Source organism: Candoia aspera, chromosome 1, assembly GCF_035149785.1.
Source record: "Candoia aspera isolate rCanAsp1 chromosome 1, rCanAsp1.hap2, whole genome shotgun sequence".
NCBI lineage: Eukaryota > Metazoa > Chordata > Lepidosauria > Squamata > Boidae > Candoia > Candoia aspera.
Genome location: NC_086153.1, coordinates 168107030 through 168130651, shown reverse-complemented (window position 1 = coordinate 168130651; position 23622 = coordinate 168107030). Strand labels below are relative to the sequence as shown.

Sequence of the window (23622 nt, the reverse complement as noted above, 5' to 3'; positions counted from 1 at the left end):
TTGGATGGCTTGCTGAATTTCCTTGTTTTCCGAAGACATTTCCCCAAATGTCTCTCCTTTATTTTTCTTTGTTCCTCCCTCTTTCAATGGGAGTAGGAGTTTGTTAGGATTGATGTCCTAACAGTCAGGAATCACGCTGAGATGAGGAATAGGTCTCTGGTGTTTATTACTGCTACATTAGACAGAAAATCCTAACAAACTGAAGAAGCGTGGGAAAAACCCAGACAGATAAACCCCAAAAGTTAAGGCGGGTCTGATCTGTGTCTCTTTGAATGGCTGCTTAACTCCTCAGTACTACGCATGCGTTTTCCCCCCTGGATAGGGGCCCCCTCCTTGTCTCCATCAGTACTCATGACAATTATAATTACAATAGTAAAAACTAATACAAACTGAAAGAAGAATAGAAAGAGTAGAAAGGACAGAAAAGAGAAAAAGGAAAAAAATATAAAGAAATAGAAAAGAATATAGTGAAGAAAAAAGAAATATATAAAGCAGTGACTTCCAACTGTCGTCACAAGTATAAGCAATTTTAGTAACTTACCTCCTCTTAAAGTACAACAAATGATCACTTCTTCCCATATCCCATCCATGAAGCATCATCATTTCAGTCCTGATGTCAGCAAAAGTCCATTAAAGGTTAACCAGAGATAACGTATCTATGTTAACCTTGATCAAATAAACCAACTTTATATTCCTTTTACTTCTAGCAATCTTAATCTTTAGCCCGGTCAAATAATGTCCTAGAATATTATTTCTTTTCATTTTTTTTTGTCCCTTCTCACGAGATGCTTCAAAATATTAACAGGCCTCTTTTTGTAGATCCAATATAGGAAAATTATCCAGGTCACACTCTTGGTTTATTGTTTGTATATCCATTTTAATCATTATAACATCAGCCAGTTTCTTTCGTATGTCCAGTGTAACAGCTTTTTCCATGTCATTTTTGTAGCCGGTCATTTGTAAATCCACTTTCAATTCAGTCTTGTCAGGTAAAACGTGTTCCTCTTCCATTACATCTTTTAAACACAGTCTATCCATAGAGGCAGATGTCTGTGGACACTATTAATATTAATTTCTGAGTCCATTTTTCAAAAATATTCTTCAGTATGTCCAGTGATAGACTATTTTGCTCCATTCTGTAATTGTAAGTTGAGTTTATATGTTCTTCTCCTTTAATTGTAATACTTAATTCCCTCTAGTTCCCAATTTTTAAAATCTTTATCTTACTATTTAAAAAAACAAAACAAAACAAAAGCATTTTCCCATGGGAAGAATTCTTTATAACAAATTCCAAAATCTTATTTCAAATTTATCTGGACCCGTTGTCCTTTTGTAACTTGCTAAAATCAGAGTTTTGATCACCCTTTTGCTGTCTATTACCCGCAATTTTTTTAAAGTTCTTAAACTTGAAGTTAAAACTTTCTTTTATTAAAGATTGAAGGAAACTCACTTGGTGCTGTCAGACTTGTTGAACCAAAGGTTTCTAGTAGCTAAAAAGCAGTTAATAAGCATTTCCAAAAATGATTAGAGAAGGAAGTATGCAAACCCACTGTCCTTTTAAAGGAGCTGACCGTGGTTTAAGCAAGATGGCTATTCCCTCGTCTTCCAGAGCTCTAAACCCACTGGAGACCTTGCAAGGAGCAGCTGTCTGGAGCACTCGTGGGTGATCTTAAGTCCTCTCCTTGTCGGGAGAGATTTGAAGAGCTGGTCTACTCGCTGACTCATTGTTCTTCACCGCTTTTCACAGAGCCGTCTTCAGTCTGCCATTTCTTCCTCCTGTTGACAGTTTCTCATGGGAATGGGGATCAGATTCAAACTTCCTTAATGCAGGAAATAGAACTTATTTTTGAGAAAACCAGAGCCAATCACCCACCAAGACAACAAAGGAAACAAGTAATAACTTCCTAAATGTGCTCATAAAGATTTTAAAATTAAAGTTAAATTCTATGAATAAATAGCAATCAAGATACAAATTCAAGGATCAAACTGTTAATATGGGAAATTAAAATCTCATTCTTCATGAGAATGTTGTAGTTTAAAAAGAGAAAATGTGGGCATCTATCCATCCCACAAGCACTTTCTCTGTATTCTATCAATCTGTTTAAAAACTTACTGGGTATTAACATAGATACTAAAAACATACCTTTGTCTAGGTATGACATTCATTTTAACAATTCTTCTCCCCAAGGACTTACAGGCAATTTAACAATTCGTTAATATCAAGATTAGTCTGAAACAATTGGAAACAATTATCTCTACAAATACAGAGTTCTTCCTAAGAATAATTTATTCCAAGGTATTTAAAGGAATTCAAGCTAAGATTTTCATAGATATTTGATGTCCTAAAGAAATTTTTTTTTAAAATTCTAGTTCCTTAAATAATCTGAATGTTTACTAAATCCATACTAAATCTGTAATGTTTGTTAGAGAACAGAGACAATTAGCCAAAAAACATAAAATATTATAACAATTTGGATTTAACAATGACTCAAAATGTCCTTCAATTGTTGGATCAAACAGGCCAAAGTTTCAAAGGTCAAATTAAATATAAAAGAAGATAGTGGACATATTTCATGAATTCCATATGGATGAAGAAAAAATTCTGTTTGCAATAACCTTGGCAGATGAATTAGAATATTCCATTTTGTCCAGTTGATAGGAGGAAATGTAAATTTAGCTGAGGTGTATTCAACCAATTTAACAGTATATCATTTCAAAGATATGCATTCATTGAAATGAGTGCTGCCAAACCTAGCTTATCAGTTTGAATATTTAATATGTCATTTAATAATTTGATACTATTTGATGCTTAAAGCCTTTCTTATAAACCTGGGGAGGCAATACATTTTAAAAACCTTTGCACTGAAGTTTCTGTCAGAAGTTTACCATTTACATTCAACATTGAGATTGGATGGTAACAAAGATTGTGATGTGCTTTATGTTCTGGACATTATATTCAGAATTTACTTCATTACTCTGCTGACTTGATAGTGGTTGATCGTATCTCAGAAGAAACAGTTCTGTCACAGAGGAATATGGGTGGGCCATCTTTGGGGAAGACACTCCCAGTGTTTGTTACCGGTGGCGTGTTCCAGCCCCCTATGCTCAAACCCAGGCCCTGGGCAGCAGACTTGTGGGGGCCCTGGGCTCCGGCAGTTGCTTCTTAACACCAGGTCAGTTAACAACAAAGCCCCCCTCATATGTGATCTGATCACTGAGGAGGGGGCAGACCTGGCATGTATTACTGAGACCTGGCTGGGCCCTGAAGGGGGGGTGGCCCTTTCAGAAATGTGCCCAGCTGGGTTTACGGTATGGCACTAGCTGAGACCCTAGGGCAGGGGAGGAGGGGTGGCTGTTGTCATCTGAGAGTCTCTTCTGGCCTTCAAGAGCCCTCCTCCACAAGTGGCCAGCTGTGAGACCCTGTTCTTCAAGTTGGGTTCCTGAGAACAGTTGGGAGTGTTATTACTGTACCAGCCTCCCTGCTGCATAGCAACCTCCCTGCCTGAGCTGCTGGAGGCCGTCTCAGGGTTGGCGGTGAAGTTCCCCAGGCTTATGGTTCTGGGGGACTTCAACCTGCCATCCCTGGGGCGTGCCTCAGAGATGGCTCGGGAGTTCATGGCTACCATGGCAGCCATGGGCCTGTTTCAGATTATTCGGGACCCGACTTGAGTCAGTGGCCTCACTTGGGACTTGATTTTCTTGTCGGAGCAGTGGCAATATGATCTGAGGGGAGAGTTAGAGCTATCCCCATTGTCATAGTCAGATCATGCCCTGGTGGCCCTGAGATTCTCCTATGCCGCCACCCTCCACAGGGAGGCAGGACCCATTCAATTGGTCCGCCCCTGGTGACTGATGGACCCGGTGAAGTTCCAGAGGGAGCTGGGGGTCATACCCAAGGATCATCTGCACGGTCCAGTGGAGGCCCTGACGGCTGCCTGGAATAGGGAAGCGGCTGGGGCCTTGGACAGGATTGTGCCTGTGCGGCCTCTGTTGTCCCATCGAACCCGATACTCCCTGTGGTTTATGAAGGAGCTGAGGGTTCTGAAGAGGATTAAGAGATGCCTAGAGCACCGCTGGAGGAAGACAAAGACCGAACCCGACCGAACAAAAGCTAGAGGTGCTATTAAGGCCTACTTTGTGGCAGTAAGAGCGGCAAAACATCAGTATTTCTCCACTCTTATTGCATCCACGGAATACCGCCTGGCGTCCCTGTTTAAAGTCACCCAATCCCTTTTGGGGAAAGGAGGGTCAGAACTCCATCTACAGGGCGATTCTGAGGAGTTTTCTGAGCATCTGCAGGATAAAATCATTTGGATCCGCTCTAAGTTGGACTCCAAGCATGAGGCAGAGTCTGGGGAGATGCCAAGGGAACAGGCTTACCCTGTTATCTGGGAGCAGCTTGATCCTGTTGGGCCCAAGGAAGTAGACAGGATCCTCCAGTCTGTAAATGCCAGAACCTGCAACTAGATCCATGTCCCTCCTGGCTAGTGGAAGTTTCCAGAGAGGTGACATGTGGTTGGGTCCAGGCGATGGTTAATGCATCCTTGAGAGAGGGGGTGTTTCCGATAGCCTTTAAGGAGGTGCTGGTGCACCCCCTCCTCAAAAAGGCATCTCTGAACAATTTTCGCCAGTCTCCCTCCCCTTTCTGGGGAAGGTGGTTGAGAAGGTGGTGGCGCTGCAGCTCCAGAGGCTTCTGGATGAAACGGATTACCTGGACCCCTTCCAGTCAGGTTTCAGGCCCGGATATGGGATGGAAATGGCATTGGTCGTACTTATGGATGATCTGTGGCAGGAGCGGGACGGAGGCAGTGAATCCATCCTTGCTCTTCTTGACTTCTCAGCGGCTTTCGATACCATCGACCATGGTATCCATTTGGGTCAGCTCAGGGAGTTGGGGATGGGTGGCATAGTCTTGCGCTGGTTCACCTTCTTCCTCCAGGGCCAGTCCCAATTGGTCTTGATAGGGAGTGAGATGTCCAATCCTTGGCCCCTCCTTTGTGGGGTGCCGCAGGATTTGGTACTCTCTCCACTCCTTTTTAACATCTACATGAAACCACAGGGTGAAATCATCTGTCATCATGGGATGAGATATCATCAGTATGCTGATGATACTCAATTATAGATCTCCGTCCTGGGTGAAATAAGTGATGCTGTGATCGTCCTTTCCAGGTGCCTGGAGGCTGTGGGGGTCTGAATGGGGAACAACAGGCTTCAGCTGAACCCTGGTAAGATGGAGTGGCTGTGGGTGGGGGGCTCCTCGGTATCTGGGAATTTAAAATCTTTGGTTCTGGATGGGGTTGCACTGCCCCAGCCAGACCCAGTGCAGAACTTGGGGGTCCTACTGGACTCACGACTCCTGCTCAAAGAGCAGGTGGCAATCGTGGCCAGGAGGGCCTTTGCGCAGCTTCATGTTGTGCGCCAGTTACGCCCTTTCCTGGACCGGGAGGCCCTTCGCACAGTCACTCATGCCCTGGTCATCTCCCATATAGACTACTGTAATGCGCTCTACATGGGGTACCCTTGAAGAGTATCCAGAAGCTACAGCTGGTCCAAAATGCAGCCACACGAACAATTATTGGTGCCCCTGGAGTGGCACATATTACACCACTACTCCGTGAGCTGCATTGAGTGCTGGTTTGCTTCTGGGTGCAATTCAAGGTGTTGGTTATCACCTTTAAAGCCCTACATGGCGTGGGACCAGGGTACCTGCGGGACCGCCTCATCCCCATTACATCTACCCGTCCCACCCTATCATGCAGAGAGGGCATGTTATGAACCCCATCTGTAAGAGAGTTCCATCTGGTGGGGTCCAGGAAGCACTCCTTCTCTGCAGTGGTGCCTGCCCTTTGGAACATTCTTCCCCCAGAGATAAGGCAGATTCCATCTCTTGTGGCTTTTTGTGAACAACTAAAAACCTGGCTCTGCCACCTTGCTTGGGGCGGGAAGGTGAGTAATCACTCTTGGAGATGGTTAGTGCCCTAAATGGCCTCTTAGATATATGTGACCGATTTTCCAACTAGCCTCGTCATCTGGATTTCATATTGTATTTATTTGCATATTTTATTTCTATTTATAGTTTTATGGTATTTTAATGTTTTATTCTGGTTGTAAACTGCCCAGAGTCCCCCCTTTTGGGGGAGATGGGTGGTGGGAAAATTTGATAAATAAATAAAATACTGTCTAATGATTTGTCAGTGTACATGGTCTTGCAGTTGGGCTAACATAATATGCAATCATGGCTATAATTCTATAATCACTTACTTGGCAATAAATCTGAGGGAAGCAAATTTAGCACTAGGTTATTAAATGTAATCTTTTTCAGTTAATTGTTGGCATTGCCTGATCAGAGAACAGCAGTCAATCCCCTCTCACATTGTCTGTGTATCTGGGAATATGTCTGAAGATAAGAATCCTTCCAGATGCATGTAGGTTTTTACTGTGGACTAGAACCCTGTAGAAAATGAGTCACGGTGTTGCAGCAATGGAGACAGCAATACTGTCTTTTTCTTTCTTTCCACACATTATTATCATTCTCTGCAATTAAGTGAATTAGACTTTTTGAAATTTCCACTTGTATTGTATTCATATACTACCTGAGAACTCATGATAATGCAAAAGGCAATCTTCTCATCATTTTATTCTCAGTTCAACAACCCTGGGAGGTAGAGCCAACCACTGAGCTCTGTGCTTGAATATAGACTTGAAGTGGGGTCTTCCCCATCCCAGTCCAAGAGCATCACATCGACACTCTTTAATCCTCAACTTGTTCAAAATATGCAAGTTGTATTGACTTCCACGAATGGAAATGCTTTCAGTTTCAGAGAAATTAAATCTACACTGAGATATTAAGTAAATCAAATGGGCTAATCCACTTGTGGTCTGAATTTAATTTGATGTATCTTCACTTCAGTATGTGAGAGCATAGATTTTTTGTTTTGATTTAAGAGAATAAGTGAGCAACTTGATAGATCTTACCTGTTGAACGTATAGTTAAGAAGAAAAAAATAGGAAACGTACTCCTTTACTAGGTTGAACTGCAAAGGTATGCTGAAATATGGCTTTCTATATTGTCTTTCTTTACGCATTCAGTAAAAAGCATAATACTTTAATTACCATAGCATTTTTCAAGCACATCACAGCAACTTTTTTTTTCAAGTAAAGCCTTGATTTCTCTTAACTGATTGTTTTGTGTGACAGGTGGCAGATTCAAGAAAGAGATAGTAGTTGATGGACAGAGTTACCTGTTGCTGATTAGAGATGAAGGCGGTCCTCCTGAGGCACAGGTGAGTATTATGTTTAATTACTTTAATAAACTAAAACCTGGAGACAAATCCAATGGGTTACATTGTTTCCAACAGAAAATAATGAAAGAAATGATTTCAGCTTATTTCCTTTTTGGGCCCCAGCACCATACCTGTCTCATCTATTCAGAACAAATTATAAAAAGTGGAATGGAGGAATTGGAAACAAAAAATCTCTCCTCTTACCTACACTAGTTGGAATGATGTCTGAATCCAAGCCAGTATAAAAAAAAGTTTTTCCATCTGTGTATTAGAATATAGATTAATAAATTAGTAGGATGAGTAATTTTTTTTATTGTTCCTTCAAGTCATTGTTGACTCCTGGTGACTGCCTGGACTAGTCCCTACAGTTTTCTTGGCAAGATTTAGAAGTGGGTTGCTTTTGCCTCCTTCCTAGGGCAGAGAGAGAGGGACTGGCTCAAGGTCACCCAGCTGGCTTTGTTTCTAAGGTGGGACCAGAACAAACAGTCTCCCAGTTTCTAGTCCAGGGCCTTAACCACAACACCAAAGTGGCTCTCAGGATGAGTAATACTTTTACAGAAATTGAAAGTTGCTTGATCAACTATTTGAATAACCATGCTATTTTAAGCCATTGATTACCAGTCTTTGATTCCATGGTAGACTAATTGATATAATTAAATGCCCTAATTCTTTAAAATGTATTAATTGATGCTTCCCAAGCAGATAATGTTTATCAGTTCCAAAGAGAGATGTAGGTGCCCCCACTTTTTTTAAAATTATAAATTGCATTTTATCACAACTTATCTGAGGAGATAGACAGGAGTTTGGGGGGAAAAAAATCTTCTATATAATTACCAAGAGTCTTCATTAACATTCAGAAATAGCAACATGGAGAGACTGAATTGAGATTATTTTATTTATTTATTTTCTATCCCACCTTTATTATTTTTATAAATAACTCAAGGCGGTGAACATACCTAATAGTCCTTCGTCCTCCTATTTTCCCCACAGCAACAACCCTGTGAGGTGGGTTGGGCTGAGAGAGGGGGACTGGCCCAAGGTCACCCGGCTGGATTTCATGCCTAAGGTGGGACTAGAACTCTCAGTCTCCTGGTTTCTAGCTCGTTGTCTTAACCACTAAACCAGACTGGCTCTAGTGGTTAAGATTAAGTGGTTAAGACTGGCTCTAGATTAGCCTTCTCTTTTGTAATGTTGACAGTGACCCTTTATGTAAAGAGGTAGGGAGCAGACAAACAGTTGTTAAGTGTCAGTGAGCAAGCACTGGACATAGAACTTTAAAACAACTGTGGTCTCCTTTGAAGCTTCAGTCTTTCAAGCTATTAAATTATAATATCCAACTAAATGGATAAACTGTATTGGCAGCAACAGTGTACTTTTCCTCTCTCCAACAGGCAAGTTTGTAACACCAGCCTCAGCTGAGGAAGTTTAGATAGTCTTTTTCCTTAAGCATCTTTGCTTTTCAGCTGGAATTCCTGTTTGGGAAAACCATTTAGTTCCCTATGAGAGAGGTAAACTGTTTCAAGCCCCAGTCTATTTAAAGCTGAATAGAGAAGCCCTGAGCAGTTTCTTCTGTCTTACTTCTCTTGGCCATCAGCCTGTATTTGTCTCCCTCAGCCTTTTCCTCTCTTCTTACAACCTTTAAGCTCATCAGGCTCTGAGTTGGAAAATGTTCACTCCCTGGTGCTAAGGCATTTTCCCTTCACCACAATGACCAATTTTAAATCCAATCTATTTCTTTCTTGTGTTGTAGTGAATGGAGAAGAGAGTGGTTAATAAAAACAAATCAGAAAGCAAATGCTCTGAATGGCAGTTGTAAGCTTTAGATGAGTAGCCTTCTGGTTAGGGAGTATTGGGTAGGTGTGAATATGTATGTAATTAAACTTTTATTAATGAAGGTTGGTGAGAGTGAGAACATCTGTAGTTGGGTAAAAGGTTTGCCCTATAAAGCAACTGATTGTGAAAAAAAGTGGTGAACTCAAGAGTAACAGAAAGCAATTACATTAATTGTATACAGTTCAGGGTAAATCGTCATTTATAATAGGAAAATTTATAAGCTGTGAAAAAGGGGTGAAAATTCCAGTGCCAGTTAGCGTCACATTTGGTACAATGTGAAATAAAAATCCTAGTTACAAAAGCATGTGATAATAAATAGATAGCTAACTAGTTAGCTGGAATAGGGCTTTTTGGCTGACTAGTAGCTCTTACCTGAAATAGGCATCTACTGAGGCTTTTGGTCACCTTGATTCTTTTCTTGGACTTCCTCTGAGAACCAGACTTTACTGCTGCATGAAGTGCACTTGCAGGTCACATTACTAATTGAAACCACCTAGCAGGTGTGAAAAATTGAACAAAGTTGACAGTAATGATTTCTTAAACAAGTTTTCTTGGATAACATAAATAAATTCACACCAGAGTTTAGATGTTATTCATGTACATGTTACATGAACATGATAGGTACTTAAATGCATATACTGTATACTGTGTGAGCTGTAATTCTTCTATTTTCTCAACATATTTTAAATAATTAAAATATGTTGGATGAGTTCCTCTGATGATTAGCATTTTATAATCTTATTGAAGGGCATAGATGTCATATCTGAGAGTTGATTGCATGTAACTGTGGGGTGGTGCGACGGTTACTTCGAGGACAGGTTGTAAGTAACTTTTTTAGCCCCATCATATCTCCAAATTGGCATTAAACGAATGGTCGTTAAGGACTACCTGTAGTGAAAAAAAATAATAGTGTTATTCAGTTTATACCCCACCTTTCTCACTTTAAGAATGTGGCCAATTGCTAAAGAGAGAAGACATATAAATATTGTGAAATGTTTCCATATTTCAAAAGTTGAAGTATAAACATGGAAGAGGTTGTGGAATCCAGAAACTGAACATACTGATGAATAGTTAGAAAATATTAGAATAATGGAAAAGAGGAATGAAGACCCAAATAATATGTATATGAATATAGGGATGCATATCAGTTCAAAATAGCAAACAGAATGGAGCTCTACAGAAATACAATATTCAAGCTTTGCATATTTTCTGCAATAGCAGAAATGACTGATTCACAGTCTGATGTTTCTCAGTGCCTAGATGAGCTTGAAGGAAACCACTTTGGTTCTGCCAGAAGTGTCTTCTGTGCCTGCATATGCACGTTCAGTTAATGTGTGCAGGTCCTCAGAGCTTCTAACAGTCATAGCACCCCTTTGTTTTAAGCAGCCAATTGTCTTTATGAAATATTAAAGAAGTGTAATTTGCCATCAAAATATCAATTGGAGGATACCCTGATACCCATTTAGATCCTAGACTGTGTGACTTGACATTGGCATCAGATTTCCTCTCTTAAGGGTTTGTTTTAATTTTTTTTCCTACAGTTTGCCATGTGGGTGGATGCTGTTATCTTTGTCTTCAGCCTTGAGGATGAAATTAGCTTCCAGACAGTGTACCACTACTATAGCCGTATGGCAAACTATCGTAATGCTAATGAAATCCCAATGGTACTAGTAGGAACCCAGGGTAAGCAGTAATTCTTACACCAATTTATTTCTTGAAAAACATTAATTTACTTGCTTGTATCTTTTCTTTATGAAGCTATATCTTAAGAACAGTGTTCATCTCCTTATCACTATTGGTATGCACATGTAAAGCTTTGCAAAAAGCTTTGGATTATGTGAAAGTACTTATGGAACTCCTCCTTTTGAATAGGTGAACTAACAGTGTCTTTTTTCCAGACTTGCATGGCTCTTTTGGACAGCTGCTTCGCCTTGCAATTTTCACATATCAGTAGTATACTTTCCTTTCACATCACTTTAGCAAATCCATGATTACCTTTTGGGTAATATTTGTAACATTGAAACAAAGTTCTCATTAGTTCCTTCAATAAGCTATTTTAGTTACACTAAAATCTTGATTCTGGCTTCATAACTTCAGATCTTGTTGAAGTCTCAATAAAACAATGCAGGTGAGTTTTCTTTTCTCATATTTTGAAATTTGGAAGTGAATTTTATTGCTGCAAGCTTTGTAAGTTTCACTGCAAAAACCGACATCATCACCTTATCTAAAATAACTGAGGATGGATTAAGGCAAGTTTTTAGTTCATTATACTGGCTTGGATGCAAAATTCTGACTGTGCCAGTGGACAAAACTTCCCATCTACCCATCTTCAGCCCCACTGTGAAAAACATTTAAAGTCATTGGAAGAATTCACAGCTTTTTGTAGACAAGATGGATAGTTCTTGTCTATCCTATTCATGGGAAACTTGTAAATACTCAAAATATGTTCATCCTTTGTTGCTTGCTCACAACACATTCTTATCCTGCCATCTTGTCAGAGAAATCTGATGGATTTTTCCCACTTTTCTGGACATGCCAAGAAAGTTATCAGTAGTGGTTGTTCCATATTTTATCATCATCATGGGCAAAAGTGATGCAAGAAAAAATAAAATGGTGAAGTAATAAGTATTTACTTCTGGTAGTCCTTGCTTAATGACCGCAATTGGGACTGGAGTTTCAATCTCTAAGTGATACAGTCATTAAGTGAGGCATCACGTGACCATACCAGATTGTATGAACATCTTTACCATGGTCATTAAGCAAATCACATGGCTGTTAAGTGAATTGTGTTCATTAAGTGAATCAATGGTTCCTATTGATTTCCTATTGGCTTGTCAGAAATTGGCTGGGAAGTTTGCAAATTGCCATCATGTGATCGCAGGATGCTGCAACTGGTCATAAATGCGAGCCAATTGCCAAGTGCCCAAATAGTGATCACGTGGCTATGGGGGTGGTGCGACGGTTACTTCGAGGACAGGTTGTAAGTAACCTTTTTAGCCCCATCATATCTCTAAATTGGCATTAAACGAATGGTCGTTAAGGACTACCTGTAGTGAAAAAAAATAATAGTGTTATTCAGTTTATACCCCACCTTTCTCACTTTAAGAATGTGGCCAATTGCTAAAGAGAGAAGACATAAAAATATTGTGAAATGTTTCCATAGTTCAAAAGTTGAAGTATAAACATGGAAGAGTTTGTGGAATCCAGAAACTGAACATACTGATGAATAGTTAGAAAATATTAGAATAATGGAAAAGAGGAATGAAGACCCAAATAATATGGATATGGATGCTGTTGCATTTCTTGATAAGTGGGAACCTTCAGCAGGTACTCTGTTCACCTGGGTCAATGAGCGGAGTTTACTTGGCAGTAGCATATAGGGCTTTAGAAGAAGTTAACCAAGCACCTTGAATTGCAGTTGGAAACAAATCGGCAGGTCTTTCAGCAAGCAGTGTTGTGTGACAATATCCTGCTTGTCTGGTAAGCATGTGAACACATGCATTTTGCACAAGCTGAAGTTTCTGGGTGGTTGTAATGTTTGCCTACCCCAAACACTCAGACTCACAAGAGGTTACTTAAATGAAATCTGATTTATTAGGGAAATTATGGCAGATACAGAGAAAGCTGAGAATGACTAAAGCGCGCCAAATACAAACTAAAAACCCTCGGTTCCAAACATAATCCCTCCCCCCTACCGGCCATAGCAACCACCCCCCTCCCAGGTGCTGGTAACCGTTTTCCACACATCCTGGGAAAGCAACCTTGAACACATGAGATAACCCAAACGCATTCCAACCCAGCAGCCAACAGATAACAAGTCCCCGAAGAGGAATCTGCCTCCCTCCCGAGATCAAACACGTATCAGGCAAATGACATGCGAAACGTTACGATGTACCAAGCACATTGAAACGGTGAACATGACAGTGGTCTTCAAGGGCAGTCCTATGTAGAACAAATTGTAGTAAGCCAAAATGCGGTAATATTGAGGTTAATTTGCATACAGAAAGTGACCACTTCCCTTTGAATTTATCACTGATAATCCCTAGAAATTTTGCATCAATTAACTGTATTAAACAATGGTGATACCCCAATTAACAAACTTCATCAATTAGGTGGCCATATTGGGGACAGATCATCCTGGAGAAGGCCTATCTATGTGATTGCTAAGAGTCAACACCAACTCGATGGCATATAATTAATCAATGTGTAAGATGCAGACTATTCCAACTACTACTTTATTATTTCATTTTGAGTTTTTACTATAGGCATTTAAAATCACTTTTAAATACAAGGGCAATAAATCTTTAAAGAACAGTGGGGATACTGATTTGCTTGTTTTTCAGACATTTTCACTACAAAGCCACCTTTAGAAGCTGAGTCCTAATGTGATGCCTGGAAATAAAAATATACTTGTCAACATGCTTCTTGGTGCTTGTCAAGTGCTGTGCCCTACCTAAGTGTAGTTTCTAAGATAATGTGATAATGATGATGATAGTAATAATAATAATAAGCTGGGTTATTTGAGGGACCACCTCTTCCCTATTAAATCTGCCCTACCCATCAGGCCTGGCAGAAGAGGTATGTTGCAGGTCCTGTCTGCTAAGGAGATACACATGGCAGGACCCAGGAGACAGGCCTTTTCCACCATGGCACCTGCCCTGTGGAACACCATCCCCCCGAGGTGAGACTGACCCCATCCTTGATGTCCTTCTTGAAGTCCATCAAAACTTGGCTGTGTCGAGTTTGGGGGTCTCAAGGAAATGGCAATTTAATGAGGTAGCTACATTGTTCGTAACATCTAATTCATTCATTCATTCATTCATTCATTCATTCATTCATTTTTCAAACTTCTGTTACTGCCCATCTCCCCCAAGAAAGGGGGACTCTGGGCGGTTTACAATATGCTCTCTCCTGGCCTTTTAATGATAAGATTAATGTTTTTTAATTGTGGAAAGTTTTTTAATGCTGTCGTTTTAAGGTTTTTTGTTCTAAGAGTCACTTCTTGTGAGACGGGCAGCCATATAAATATGATAAATAAATAAATAATTCTGCAAAGCAAAGCATGGGGTTTTTGAAAGTGTCACTGCTCTACACATAGACCCCAGAGCCACTCCAGAAAATTAAATGGGAAATAGCTGCAACATGCGTTTCAGTTGCCTTCTGGTATATGGGTACTTCATAATTGGCCATATTTGTTGAGGTAGCCATTTTGTGAGGTATTTTCAGAATTCCAAATGGCCCTACAAAGCTTTAATAACTTCTGAAACAAAAATGCCTTCTGTTTTCTTTATAGATGCTATAAGTTCAAATAATCCTCGGGTCATTGATGATATTAGAGCACGGAAATTATCCAATGATTTGAAGAGATGCATCTACTATGAAACTTGTGCTACCTATGGGCTTAATGTGGAGCGAGTCTTTCAGGATGGTAAACTTACTCTTCACTATAACTTGCCTATCTAATTAAAATGCACTGAATCAGTAATAAGGAACTATTAACTGAGTTCTAAAGTATATTTTTTCTCTCTTTTGAAACTTGTATTATGTATACTTAACAAGATAAAACTGTTTATCTACTCATGTGAAATAAGGGACAAGTTAATAATACCATATTAAGTAGTTCTCAGATACATTGAATACTGCATGCTACAATCTTGCAGCCTGTGCTTAAACTTTGGCATTCTGCATTGCAAATTAAAATGTTGATGGTATGTGTGTTGATTCAGCTACATGTTTAATGGACTTATTCCCATACAACTGTATATGGGTTCTGTTCAAGCAAGGAAAAATGTCCACATGTCCAGTGCTTATTTATATAGTAGTTTTCCAGTAAGTTATTTGTCACATGTTCCGGGAACCACCATCTGACAGTCCTCAGATTATGAGCACTCGTTCAGTGACTGTTCAAAGTTATGACAGCACTGAACAAGGGGGACTTACAGCCAGTTCTTGGAGTTCTGGCTGCTGCAGTGTTCCTGCAGTCACATGATTGCAATCCAGGCACTTGGTGCCCAGCTCACAATTAAGATGTTGCAGCGAGCTTCAGTCATATGGTTGCAATTTCCAGTGTTACCTGCTGGCTTCCCACACGCAAAGTCAATGGGGAAGCTGGCAGGAAGTCACTCTCACCACTTTTTTGCTGCCAGCACTCTGTAGCACCTGCCTGCAGCACCCATGCACCAGCCCGCGCTCTGGAGCACCTGCATGCAGCGGCACCCATGCACCTGTCCGTGTTCCAGTGTGTCTGCCTGCAGCACTCCCCTGCTGGTCTGTTTGCCTTGGGACTCCCACCTCTTCCTGTTTAACAACCTGTTTTGTCCTGGGGTTATGAGGCAACTAGGACTGTGGGATTGCCATTGCTAAGCAATGCAGTCACGTGACATCACACTTTACAACCACATTGCTTAGCGATGGAAATTCCAGTCCCAATTGCCATTGTAACTCAAGGACTGCCCATAACAAATGGTTCTATTTCTAAGTTATCTGCAACAGTCATGGATTATACAGGTTGACTGAAAATCGGGTAGTGAAGCTGCAGCAGCTCTTCCTCAGAAAAAATGCAAGAGGAGCTAGTTATCCTGTTCATAGTTACTGTTTATAGATACACTTAGTTAAGTTAGCTTCCAATTCAATATGCATAAAACTAATTGTATCTAAGGTACAGTTCAATGAAATTGTAACCAGGCACTAAGACTGTACCATTAGGCGGAGATCGAATAATGACTTGATTCTTTGAACTCCCTGCTTGAACTCTGCTCCAAAATAATGCATATTAAAAACTGATATCAAGGAAAAGGCTAGGTTAGAGCATTTTCTCTTTGATTTCTGTTTTTCTATGCAAATGGATTCTTTTTGTGTGAAACATCATTCAGTCATTTGTATTTGTGAGTATGAGAACAGTGCTCAGTTAAGTAAAAGCAACTGATAAGACTTTGTAGTCTGCTTGTTCCCAGCCTCTAGATATTTTTCCTCCCCTCTTTTAGAAGCAGAAATTCCTGGAAGTTTGTGGGACCTGGAATTGAGAATACTTTCTCCCATGTTACTACCACTTTATCTTGGGGTAAAAAAAATTAAATTCAGTCCCTACCTATGTAAAAAATAACAACCTCTTCAACAGAATTCTGATCATTTTCTGTGCCAATCTAATTCTTCTATGCTTTGCTTGATAAGTCAGCAATGGAAAAAGCAATAGTGAGGGAGCAGGATGACAAGAAGAAATAGACCATTACTCTATTCCCAATTTACCTGAAACGTAGATTAGAGTGGTTGAGGTCCAGTAGTTTATTTCTTCCCTGCAAATGGGAGATCAAGGGAGAGAAATTTCCTGCTCTGCAATTAGCAGATGGGTTGGAGAATCCTTCGCCTTAGCAGTACCTTCTGACATTTCAGCACATGGCAGTTGGCTGTGTTGGCCACCTTAATAACAGAAGTGCATTTAACAGATGTTTATTTATTTGAGTTATGCCTGTTGCAATTAAGGAGACTCTTGGTGGCATTCTCTCTCTCTCTCTCTCTACACACACACACACACACACACACACATGCACACGATATAACAAAATACCCATGGTTTAAAAATGAAAATAAAAATGACAAGGTAAGTAATGTAATAAAACATCCATAATAGATAAAACAAAAATGAAAATAAAATCAGCAGTTCACATATAAACAAGTACAGAACCAAAGAAATTGATGGAGATACCCTTTCACATCCCTAATGTCCTCTGAAATAATTCTGTTTTTAATAGTTTGTGGAAAGCAAATTATATGGAAACTTTAGGGGAGGCCATTCCAAGCAACACCAGAGTTCAACTTCAGCCCGTTTTGTTCCATGCAGATCCTTGTAGCTTTCAGGCACTGGCTCAAGACATTGATAGCATCCTCTGCATGGTCCAGAGTAGCTAAATACAACTTGGTATTATCAGCATACTAAACATATTGTACCCTGCATTGGCAGATAACTTCTCTCAGTGTTGATGGTAAAACTAGAGGAAAAGAGCCTGCAATACTCCACAACTGCATGACTGATCTCTTCTTACCCCTGTCCCCAACTGCAATTGCCCATTGAGACAGGAGTGGAACCACTGCAAAATAATGCCCCCAATTCCTAGTCCCTGAAGGTGATCTAGGACACCATGGTTGATGGCATCAAAGGCTGCTGAGAGATCAAGAAGGATCAAGATGAGTGCACTTTCTTCTCCAGGTCCTGATAAAGGTCATCCATAAGAATAACCAAGGTTGTCTGGGTCTCATGCCCAGGCATGAACTCTAACTGAAAGGGATCCAAGTACTCTTGATCTTCTAGGATGTTATAGCCAACCACAGTCTCAATAACTCTTCCCAGGAATGGGATGTTAGAAACACCAATAGTTGTCCCATACAGATGGATACACATCCTCTTCTGGGCATGTGGGGGGATGCCAAAGCCCTTCAAGGCCAACATCGGAATTACATTACCCTCTTCTGTTAACCACATCTGAGACCCAATTTATCATGCTCCTCAGACCCCTTGGGGAGTCTTGGAGGGACATGGTTCAAACTCACAAGCGGTCAGAGACAGTACTTCACCCTGTCCGCTTCCACATGTCCACAGGGAAGAAAGAGTCCCTGATAATATTTCATGGTGCTGCCTCAGTCATAACAATAGAGTCATCCCATAAATCTGAGCAACTTAACAGCAAAGTACTGTACAGCCTGGCCACAGCAGCCAGGTAAAAGAGGGCTGGCCACCATAAACAAGGTTGCTAGAAGACTGCCCACTGATTCCATAAAGAAGGAAAATTAATGGTGCTTTGCCTCTCTTGTTACCATGGTGTAAGCTCAAACTGTGTATGTGTGTGTGTGAGAGAGAGAGAGAGAGACAGACAGATATTTTAAAGAAGATACATAAACCAGAAAGAAAGAAACAGGAGAAAATAATAAAATAATAAAACACAAATGAATAAAGGATCTGCAAATGTCCTAAAATTTATAATTTTCCAGTACTCAATTAATTGTGAATTACTGAATATATATCATTTTAAAAGATTGGAAATCACTAATAAACTTTTAAGCAAAGGATGAATATGTAAAACTATGGCCAACACAATATACATCACTGAGTGAGATTATAAAGTACAAGAAATTCTATCTATATTACTGAAAGGTGGTTCTGTTTTAGAAATTCTGCAAAATTCAAATAGTCTATGCATAGAGAAACCTATATTTTAGATGTGGTACAAATCCATGTATTAAATTGTAGCCCAGCAGTGGTTTCCAACTTGAATTAGATTCTGTGGCAGATTTATTTTTAAGATATTCTAGAAGCATATTCCCACAGCTTGGTTCTTCCAATGTGGAGTTCAAATGATTTTTCCAGTAAAAAACATGTACTATCCTTGTAGTAGTTGGCATGTATAAAGTTAATTTGGTATACTTTCAGGAAATATATAGTTTAGTAAAGTTTAATAGAAATATTACAGGTTGAATTCAACTTTTGACTTAACTGTCATTCTGGTAAGAATAATTTTCCAGAATTATTCAGCTTTACAACATAGTTGCCACCAAGTATTATGCTGACTTTTCTCACCATGTGGGTGAGAGTAGGCTAGGAGTAGTATGGTTTGATGGTATGGTATGTGGGATGGATTTTAGAGAAGGAAGGTTGATGACTGGTAATCCTGAGTACGAGGTGCTGAGTATAAATCCCCATAGCATCCCCATAGTTGGTACCAGGGTCCTGGTGGTGTGTATAGGAAGCTTGGATACTAAATGGGGCCTTTGATTTGGATAATGGGGGGAGAAAGGCCAGGTGAGGATATTGTGGAAATGAAGGGCAGAGGGAGATATGATTGGGCCACTCCTGGGGAAGGTGACCTTATTACTTAGTACCTGTCTTGCCTTACCCAAAGACATGGTAAATCACTGCTCCAGAAATCCTAGCTTCTGGCTGTAGCTGCTTAATTGCAATCAGCCTGTAATAACATTTTCTTCATCTACAGTAGATGAGGCTGACGTTGCCTGCATTACTGAAACCTAGTTGGGCCCTGGGCGGGGGGCAGGTTTGCCCCTCTTAGAGATGTGTCCTCCCAGCTGTTTGGGAGGGCTGGGGCACTGGTGTGGCTGTCGTCATCTGAGATATTCTGATGGCCTCCAGGAGTACTCTCTGCAGATAGTTGGTTGTAAGGCATTCTTTGTGAAGTTGGGCAGTAGGGATCAGAGGGTATTGTTGCTTGCATTCCAGCCTTCTTGCTGCATAGCAACCTCCCTAGCTGAGTGGCTGGAGTCCACGGCTAGGTTGGCAGTGGAGTTCTCCAAGCTTATGCTATTGGGAGACTTCAGTCTGCTGTCTTCGGGTGTGGGCTTGGAGGATGCTCAGGAAGTCATTACAACAGGTCCCCAGTTTAAGAACATCCTGGTTTACAGATGACTCCTAGTTAAGAATGGACTGCCGTAAAGCTTATTATATTAAAAAATTGAGGTAAGTACAATGTTTTGAGTTAAATGCACAATACTACTTTGTGTATTATGTTTAAGATGTTTTAGTATATTTGGAAGTGATTCATAAGTGTTTTATATGCATAGAAAGGTAAAATATATACTAAGACAAATATTTGACTAACTAATGCTCAGTTACTGTTCTGACTTACATACAAATTTGACTTAAGGGCAGACTTAGGAATGGAATTTGTTCTTAAACTGGGGATTTGCTGTACAACCATGGACCTGATCCAAGTTATCTCTAGCCCAATGCATGGGGGTGATGTGGTGTCTCATGTTGGACCTGGTTTTTATCTTGGGCAAAGGTGATGTAAACTGGAGCTGGGGAATGTCATCATTCCCTTGACATGGACAGATCACTTTCTTTTGGCCTTGGATTTCTCTGAGATTGCACCTCGCTATGTGGAGGTACTGTAGATCCTATTTGATCAATCTGCCCTAGGCACCTGATGGACCCTATTGGGTTCCACAGAAAGCTTGTGTGAGGTTAGCCCCTTCACCTTAGTGGAGTTTAGCCCCGCCACCGTAGCACTGTGACACCATTCCAGGACTTTCCGTCTCAAGGCTTCTGGTATGTATATCCTCTCCCCCTTCTACCATAATCCCAACTTTTCCACCAAAAAGGTTTTATTGTTCTGTAGCCAGCCATCCTGGAGCACTGCAGACTGAAGTTCAGTGTGTAAGTCCTTTTCCACCGGTGCTGCCGTGCTGGCTGTCTGGCTCTGCGTGGTAGCCACCATCCCAAATTGGGCAGGAGAAAGGACGAAGTCCACCACCTCTTCTCTCACACTGTTATGTTGGGGTAGGCAAGATAATGTGTCAGCCAGGAAATTCCTAGTATCAGACCAGTATTTTAGGGTGAAATTAAATCTACTAAAGAACTGCGCCCATCTGATCTGTTTGGGATTCAGTTTTCTTGGGGATTTTAAGGCCTTTAGATTCTTATGGTCTGTCCAGACCTTGAATGGGTGTGGAGCTCCCTTGAGCAGGTGCTGCCAGGTGACAAGTGCCCATCGTACTGCAAAAACCTCCTCCCAGACGTGCCAACGCCTCTCCGTCTCTGAAAATTTGTGCGCGAGGTAGGTGCATGGTCTCAGCTCTCCGTCTTCATCTTTCTGTAATAGGATGGCCCCAATGGCTACATCTGAGGCTGTGCCTGGGCGATCAGGGTCCGTGCAGGGTCAGCATGTCTCAGAACCGGCTCAGATGTGAACAGTACTTTGAGGCAGTCGAATGTATCCTGGCATTCAGCTGTCCATTTGATCGGGGCTCCAAGTTCATTGTTTTCGGGTCTCCTTTTTCTTTGTCTTCAGCAAGTCAGTGAGGGGTAGTGCTACTTGCACAAAGTGGTGGATGAACTGCCAATAACAATTAGCAAATCCTAAAAGAACTCTGTAGTTGCCTCCTGGTGCGGGGTGGTTCCCAGGTGGCTACATCTCTGACCTTAGCTGGGTCCATCCCCACACCCTTGCTAGAGATCCTGTACCCCAGGTAATCCAGTTGTGTCTTGTGGAAGTCTCATACAGTTTTGCATACAGTTGATTTTTTAACAGCCACTTCAGAACTTCTTTCATCAGCACCATGTGTTCCTCCATCGTTTCATAGTAGATTAGGAGGTCATCCAAATAGACTAAGACACCTCAATAGAGAAAGTCATGCAGGATTTCATTTATGAGGTGCATGAAGACCCCTGGCACCCCCTGCAGTCCGAATGACATCACTATGTACTCAAATGACCTGAGTTCGCAGTTAAACGCAGTTTTCCACTTGTCCCCTTCTCGAATTCGTAGCCTGAAATATGCCTTGCTTAGGTCAAGTTTAGTGAAAATCTTCCCTCGTGAGAGGTGGGCCAGCATATCGCTCATCAGAGGAAGAGGGTATTTATTAGAGGTGCAGACCACATTTAAACCTCTATAGTCTGTGGAAAGTCATAGGGACCCATCTTTCTTCGAAATAGGACAGGTGTGGCCATAGACAACGTAGCAGGATGAATGAATCCCTGCTGCAATTGTCGATGACCTCCCAGAATACTTCGTGTTCCTTGGTGGCCATGGGGTACAGTTTCGTCTTGGGTAGCTCGGCTCCCGGAATTAGGTCTATGGTGCAGTCAGACTTCTGGTGGGGGGCAGTTGGTCAGATTTGGCCTCAACAAACACATTCTTTAAGTGTCTGTACTGTCTGGGAATGCAAGGACACTTGTCCATGGTCACCTCCTCCTCCATCTCCTCCAGAGATCCCATAAGCTCAGACCGTGTGCCTCTCTGTGTCAGGGCTGGTCATTCGTAGGTCCCATCGGAGAAGTAAATCTGCCCTGACTTCCAATTTACTCTTGGATTACGGTCCTGGAGCCAAGCAAGCCCTAAGACCGTGGAGTGGTTGGCGATTAGGGCCACTAAGAATCTCAAAACCTCCTCATGCGTTCCCGCCTGCATGATTACTGGCTCAGTGTAATATTCAGCGGGGGGCCCTTGCATGTCCCCCCTGTCTAGTTGGGTGAAGATGATGGGGTCCTTCAGCCTTTCTACCCTCAGCTTCAGGTTAGCTACCATTGAGGGATGCAGCAGGTTGCAGGTGCACCCAGAGTCTAATAGGCCTGCTAGTTCAGTGTGGTCCCCTCCCCTGAGTGGCTTCAGCTGTGTGCTCACCATCAATATAGGATAGTTCCCACTCACCATGGGGTCTTTGCGCCCATTCTCACATGCCTGCCCTCCGGTGCTTTTTAGAGCAGGCTCTTGTTTCCCGACTTCTGGGATCCCTCCTCAGCCGAATTTTCTGAGTCCTCATAGGCCTCATGGTGTTTCTTTTTGGTAGCTGCTGCTGCCGGTGCCCTGGTCTTCTGGGCTGGGGTGTTCATGTTGGTCCCACTGCCTTTTGGCTTTCCTTGCCTAGTGGGGGGTATGCAGTCAGCTGCTCAATGCCCCTCTTTTCCACAAGTGAAGCACAAGTCCTTTTGTGCTTTTCGCTCCCTCTCCTCATTTCTTGGTCGGTCGGCTGTCTTTCACTCAAAAGGGTCTTTTGCAAACGTTGGGCACTTCCTGGCGGCATACGACCATTGCTGGCATCTTACTTGGGCCCGCACTTCCTCAACTTCCACCACTAGGCAAATCCAGTCCCTTAATGATTTAGGGTTTCCTCAGGCCAAGGACCATTCTAAAATTTCGGGGCATAGGCCCCCTTTGAAATGTTCAATTTTTAGGGGCTCCGTCCAGTCAGTAAGTCTCCCCGCCAGGGTTTTGAACTCTATGGCATACTCTGATACTACTTGCCTCCCTGTCTTATGGTCTGCATACTAGTCCGGGCCCTCACCACTGCTAGTGGGTCTTCAAATCACTCTTTTAGTGCTCGCATAAAGCCTTGGAAGTCTGGAAGTTCTGGGGCTGCTGCCTCATGCAGCCCCTCTAACCATTCTGCAGCCACTGCTCTGCGGTGCCCTGATACGTATCGCGCCTTGGTGTCCTCTGAATGGAAGGCCCCCTCAAATTCTTCCATGAACCCCCTCATGTGTGTAAGAAAGCACACTAACTGCTTGGGGTCTCCATTGAATTTGATGCTCAGGCCTCTGTCCCCAAAGGATTCCTCCCTCTTCCATGGGCTACTCAGTCCCATGGAGATTGGGGTCCCCACATACCAGGCTCCCTGTGTCACCCCCCCCCCCCCAGTCAGTAGGTCTCGTTGCCTCAGTTAGGTTCACCCCGTTCCTGCCTGTAGAGGGCGCCCACCCTCCTAATGTCATCTCACCTCTCGCTGAAGCTCCGGCCTGGTTTTTAGGCCTCTCAGTTTCAAACAGCCCCCCCTTCCACACTTCATTTGCTTCTATGGGGGTCGGGGTCTGCGCTTCCCAGGGGCTCAGCATGATCTCCTTCCAGGTAGGAAATCCTCCTCCAGGTGCGGCTGCCGTGCTTTCATGGCTAGGCTGCATCCCTCTCCCTGTTGCCTCTGGGCTTAACGTTACTGCCTGGCCCGGTTTTCAAGTTTCCCGCCTTCGGTCTGCCCCACCTTTCTCTGTGCTCCACCTGCTCGTTCGCCT

At 42.0% G+C, this 23622-nt stretch overlaps 1 protein-coding gene across 3 annotated transcripts in view; it reads left to right on the top strand.

Annotated features, from left to right (window-relative positions):
• AGAP1 (ArfGAP with GTPase domain, ankyrin repeat and PH domain 1) overlaps positions 1 to 23622 on the top strand; it is a 471115-nt gene that overhangs the window by 91236 nt on the left and 356257 nt on the right. For all 3 annotated transcript variants that reach the window (XM_063317853.1, XM_063317854.1, XM_063317855.1), the window contains exons 4-6: positions 7198 to 7283; positions 10658 to 10799; positions 14410 to 14544. In XM_063317853.1, coding sequence (XP_063173923.1) covers positions 7198 to 7283; positions 10658 to 10799; positions 14410 to 14544 — 363 coding nt within the window. The remainder of the gene's footprint in view (positions 1 to 7197; positions 7284 to 10657; positions 10800 to 14409; positions 14545 to 23622) is intronic.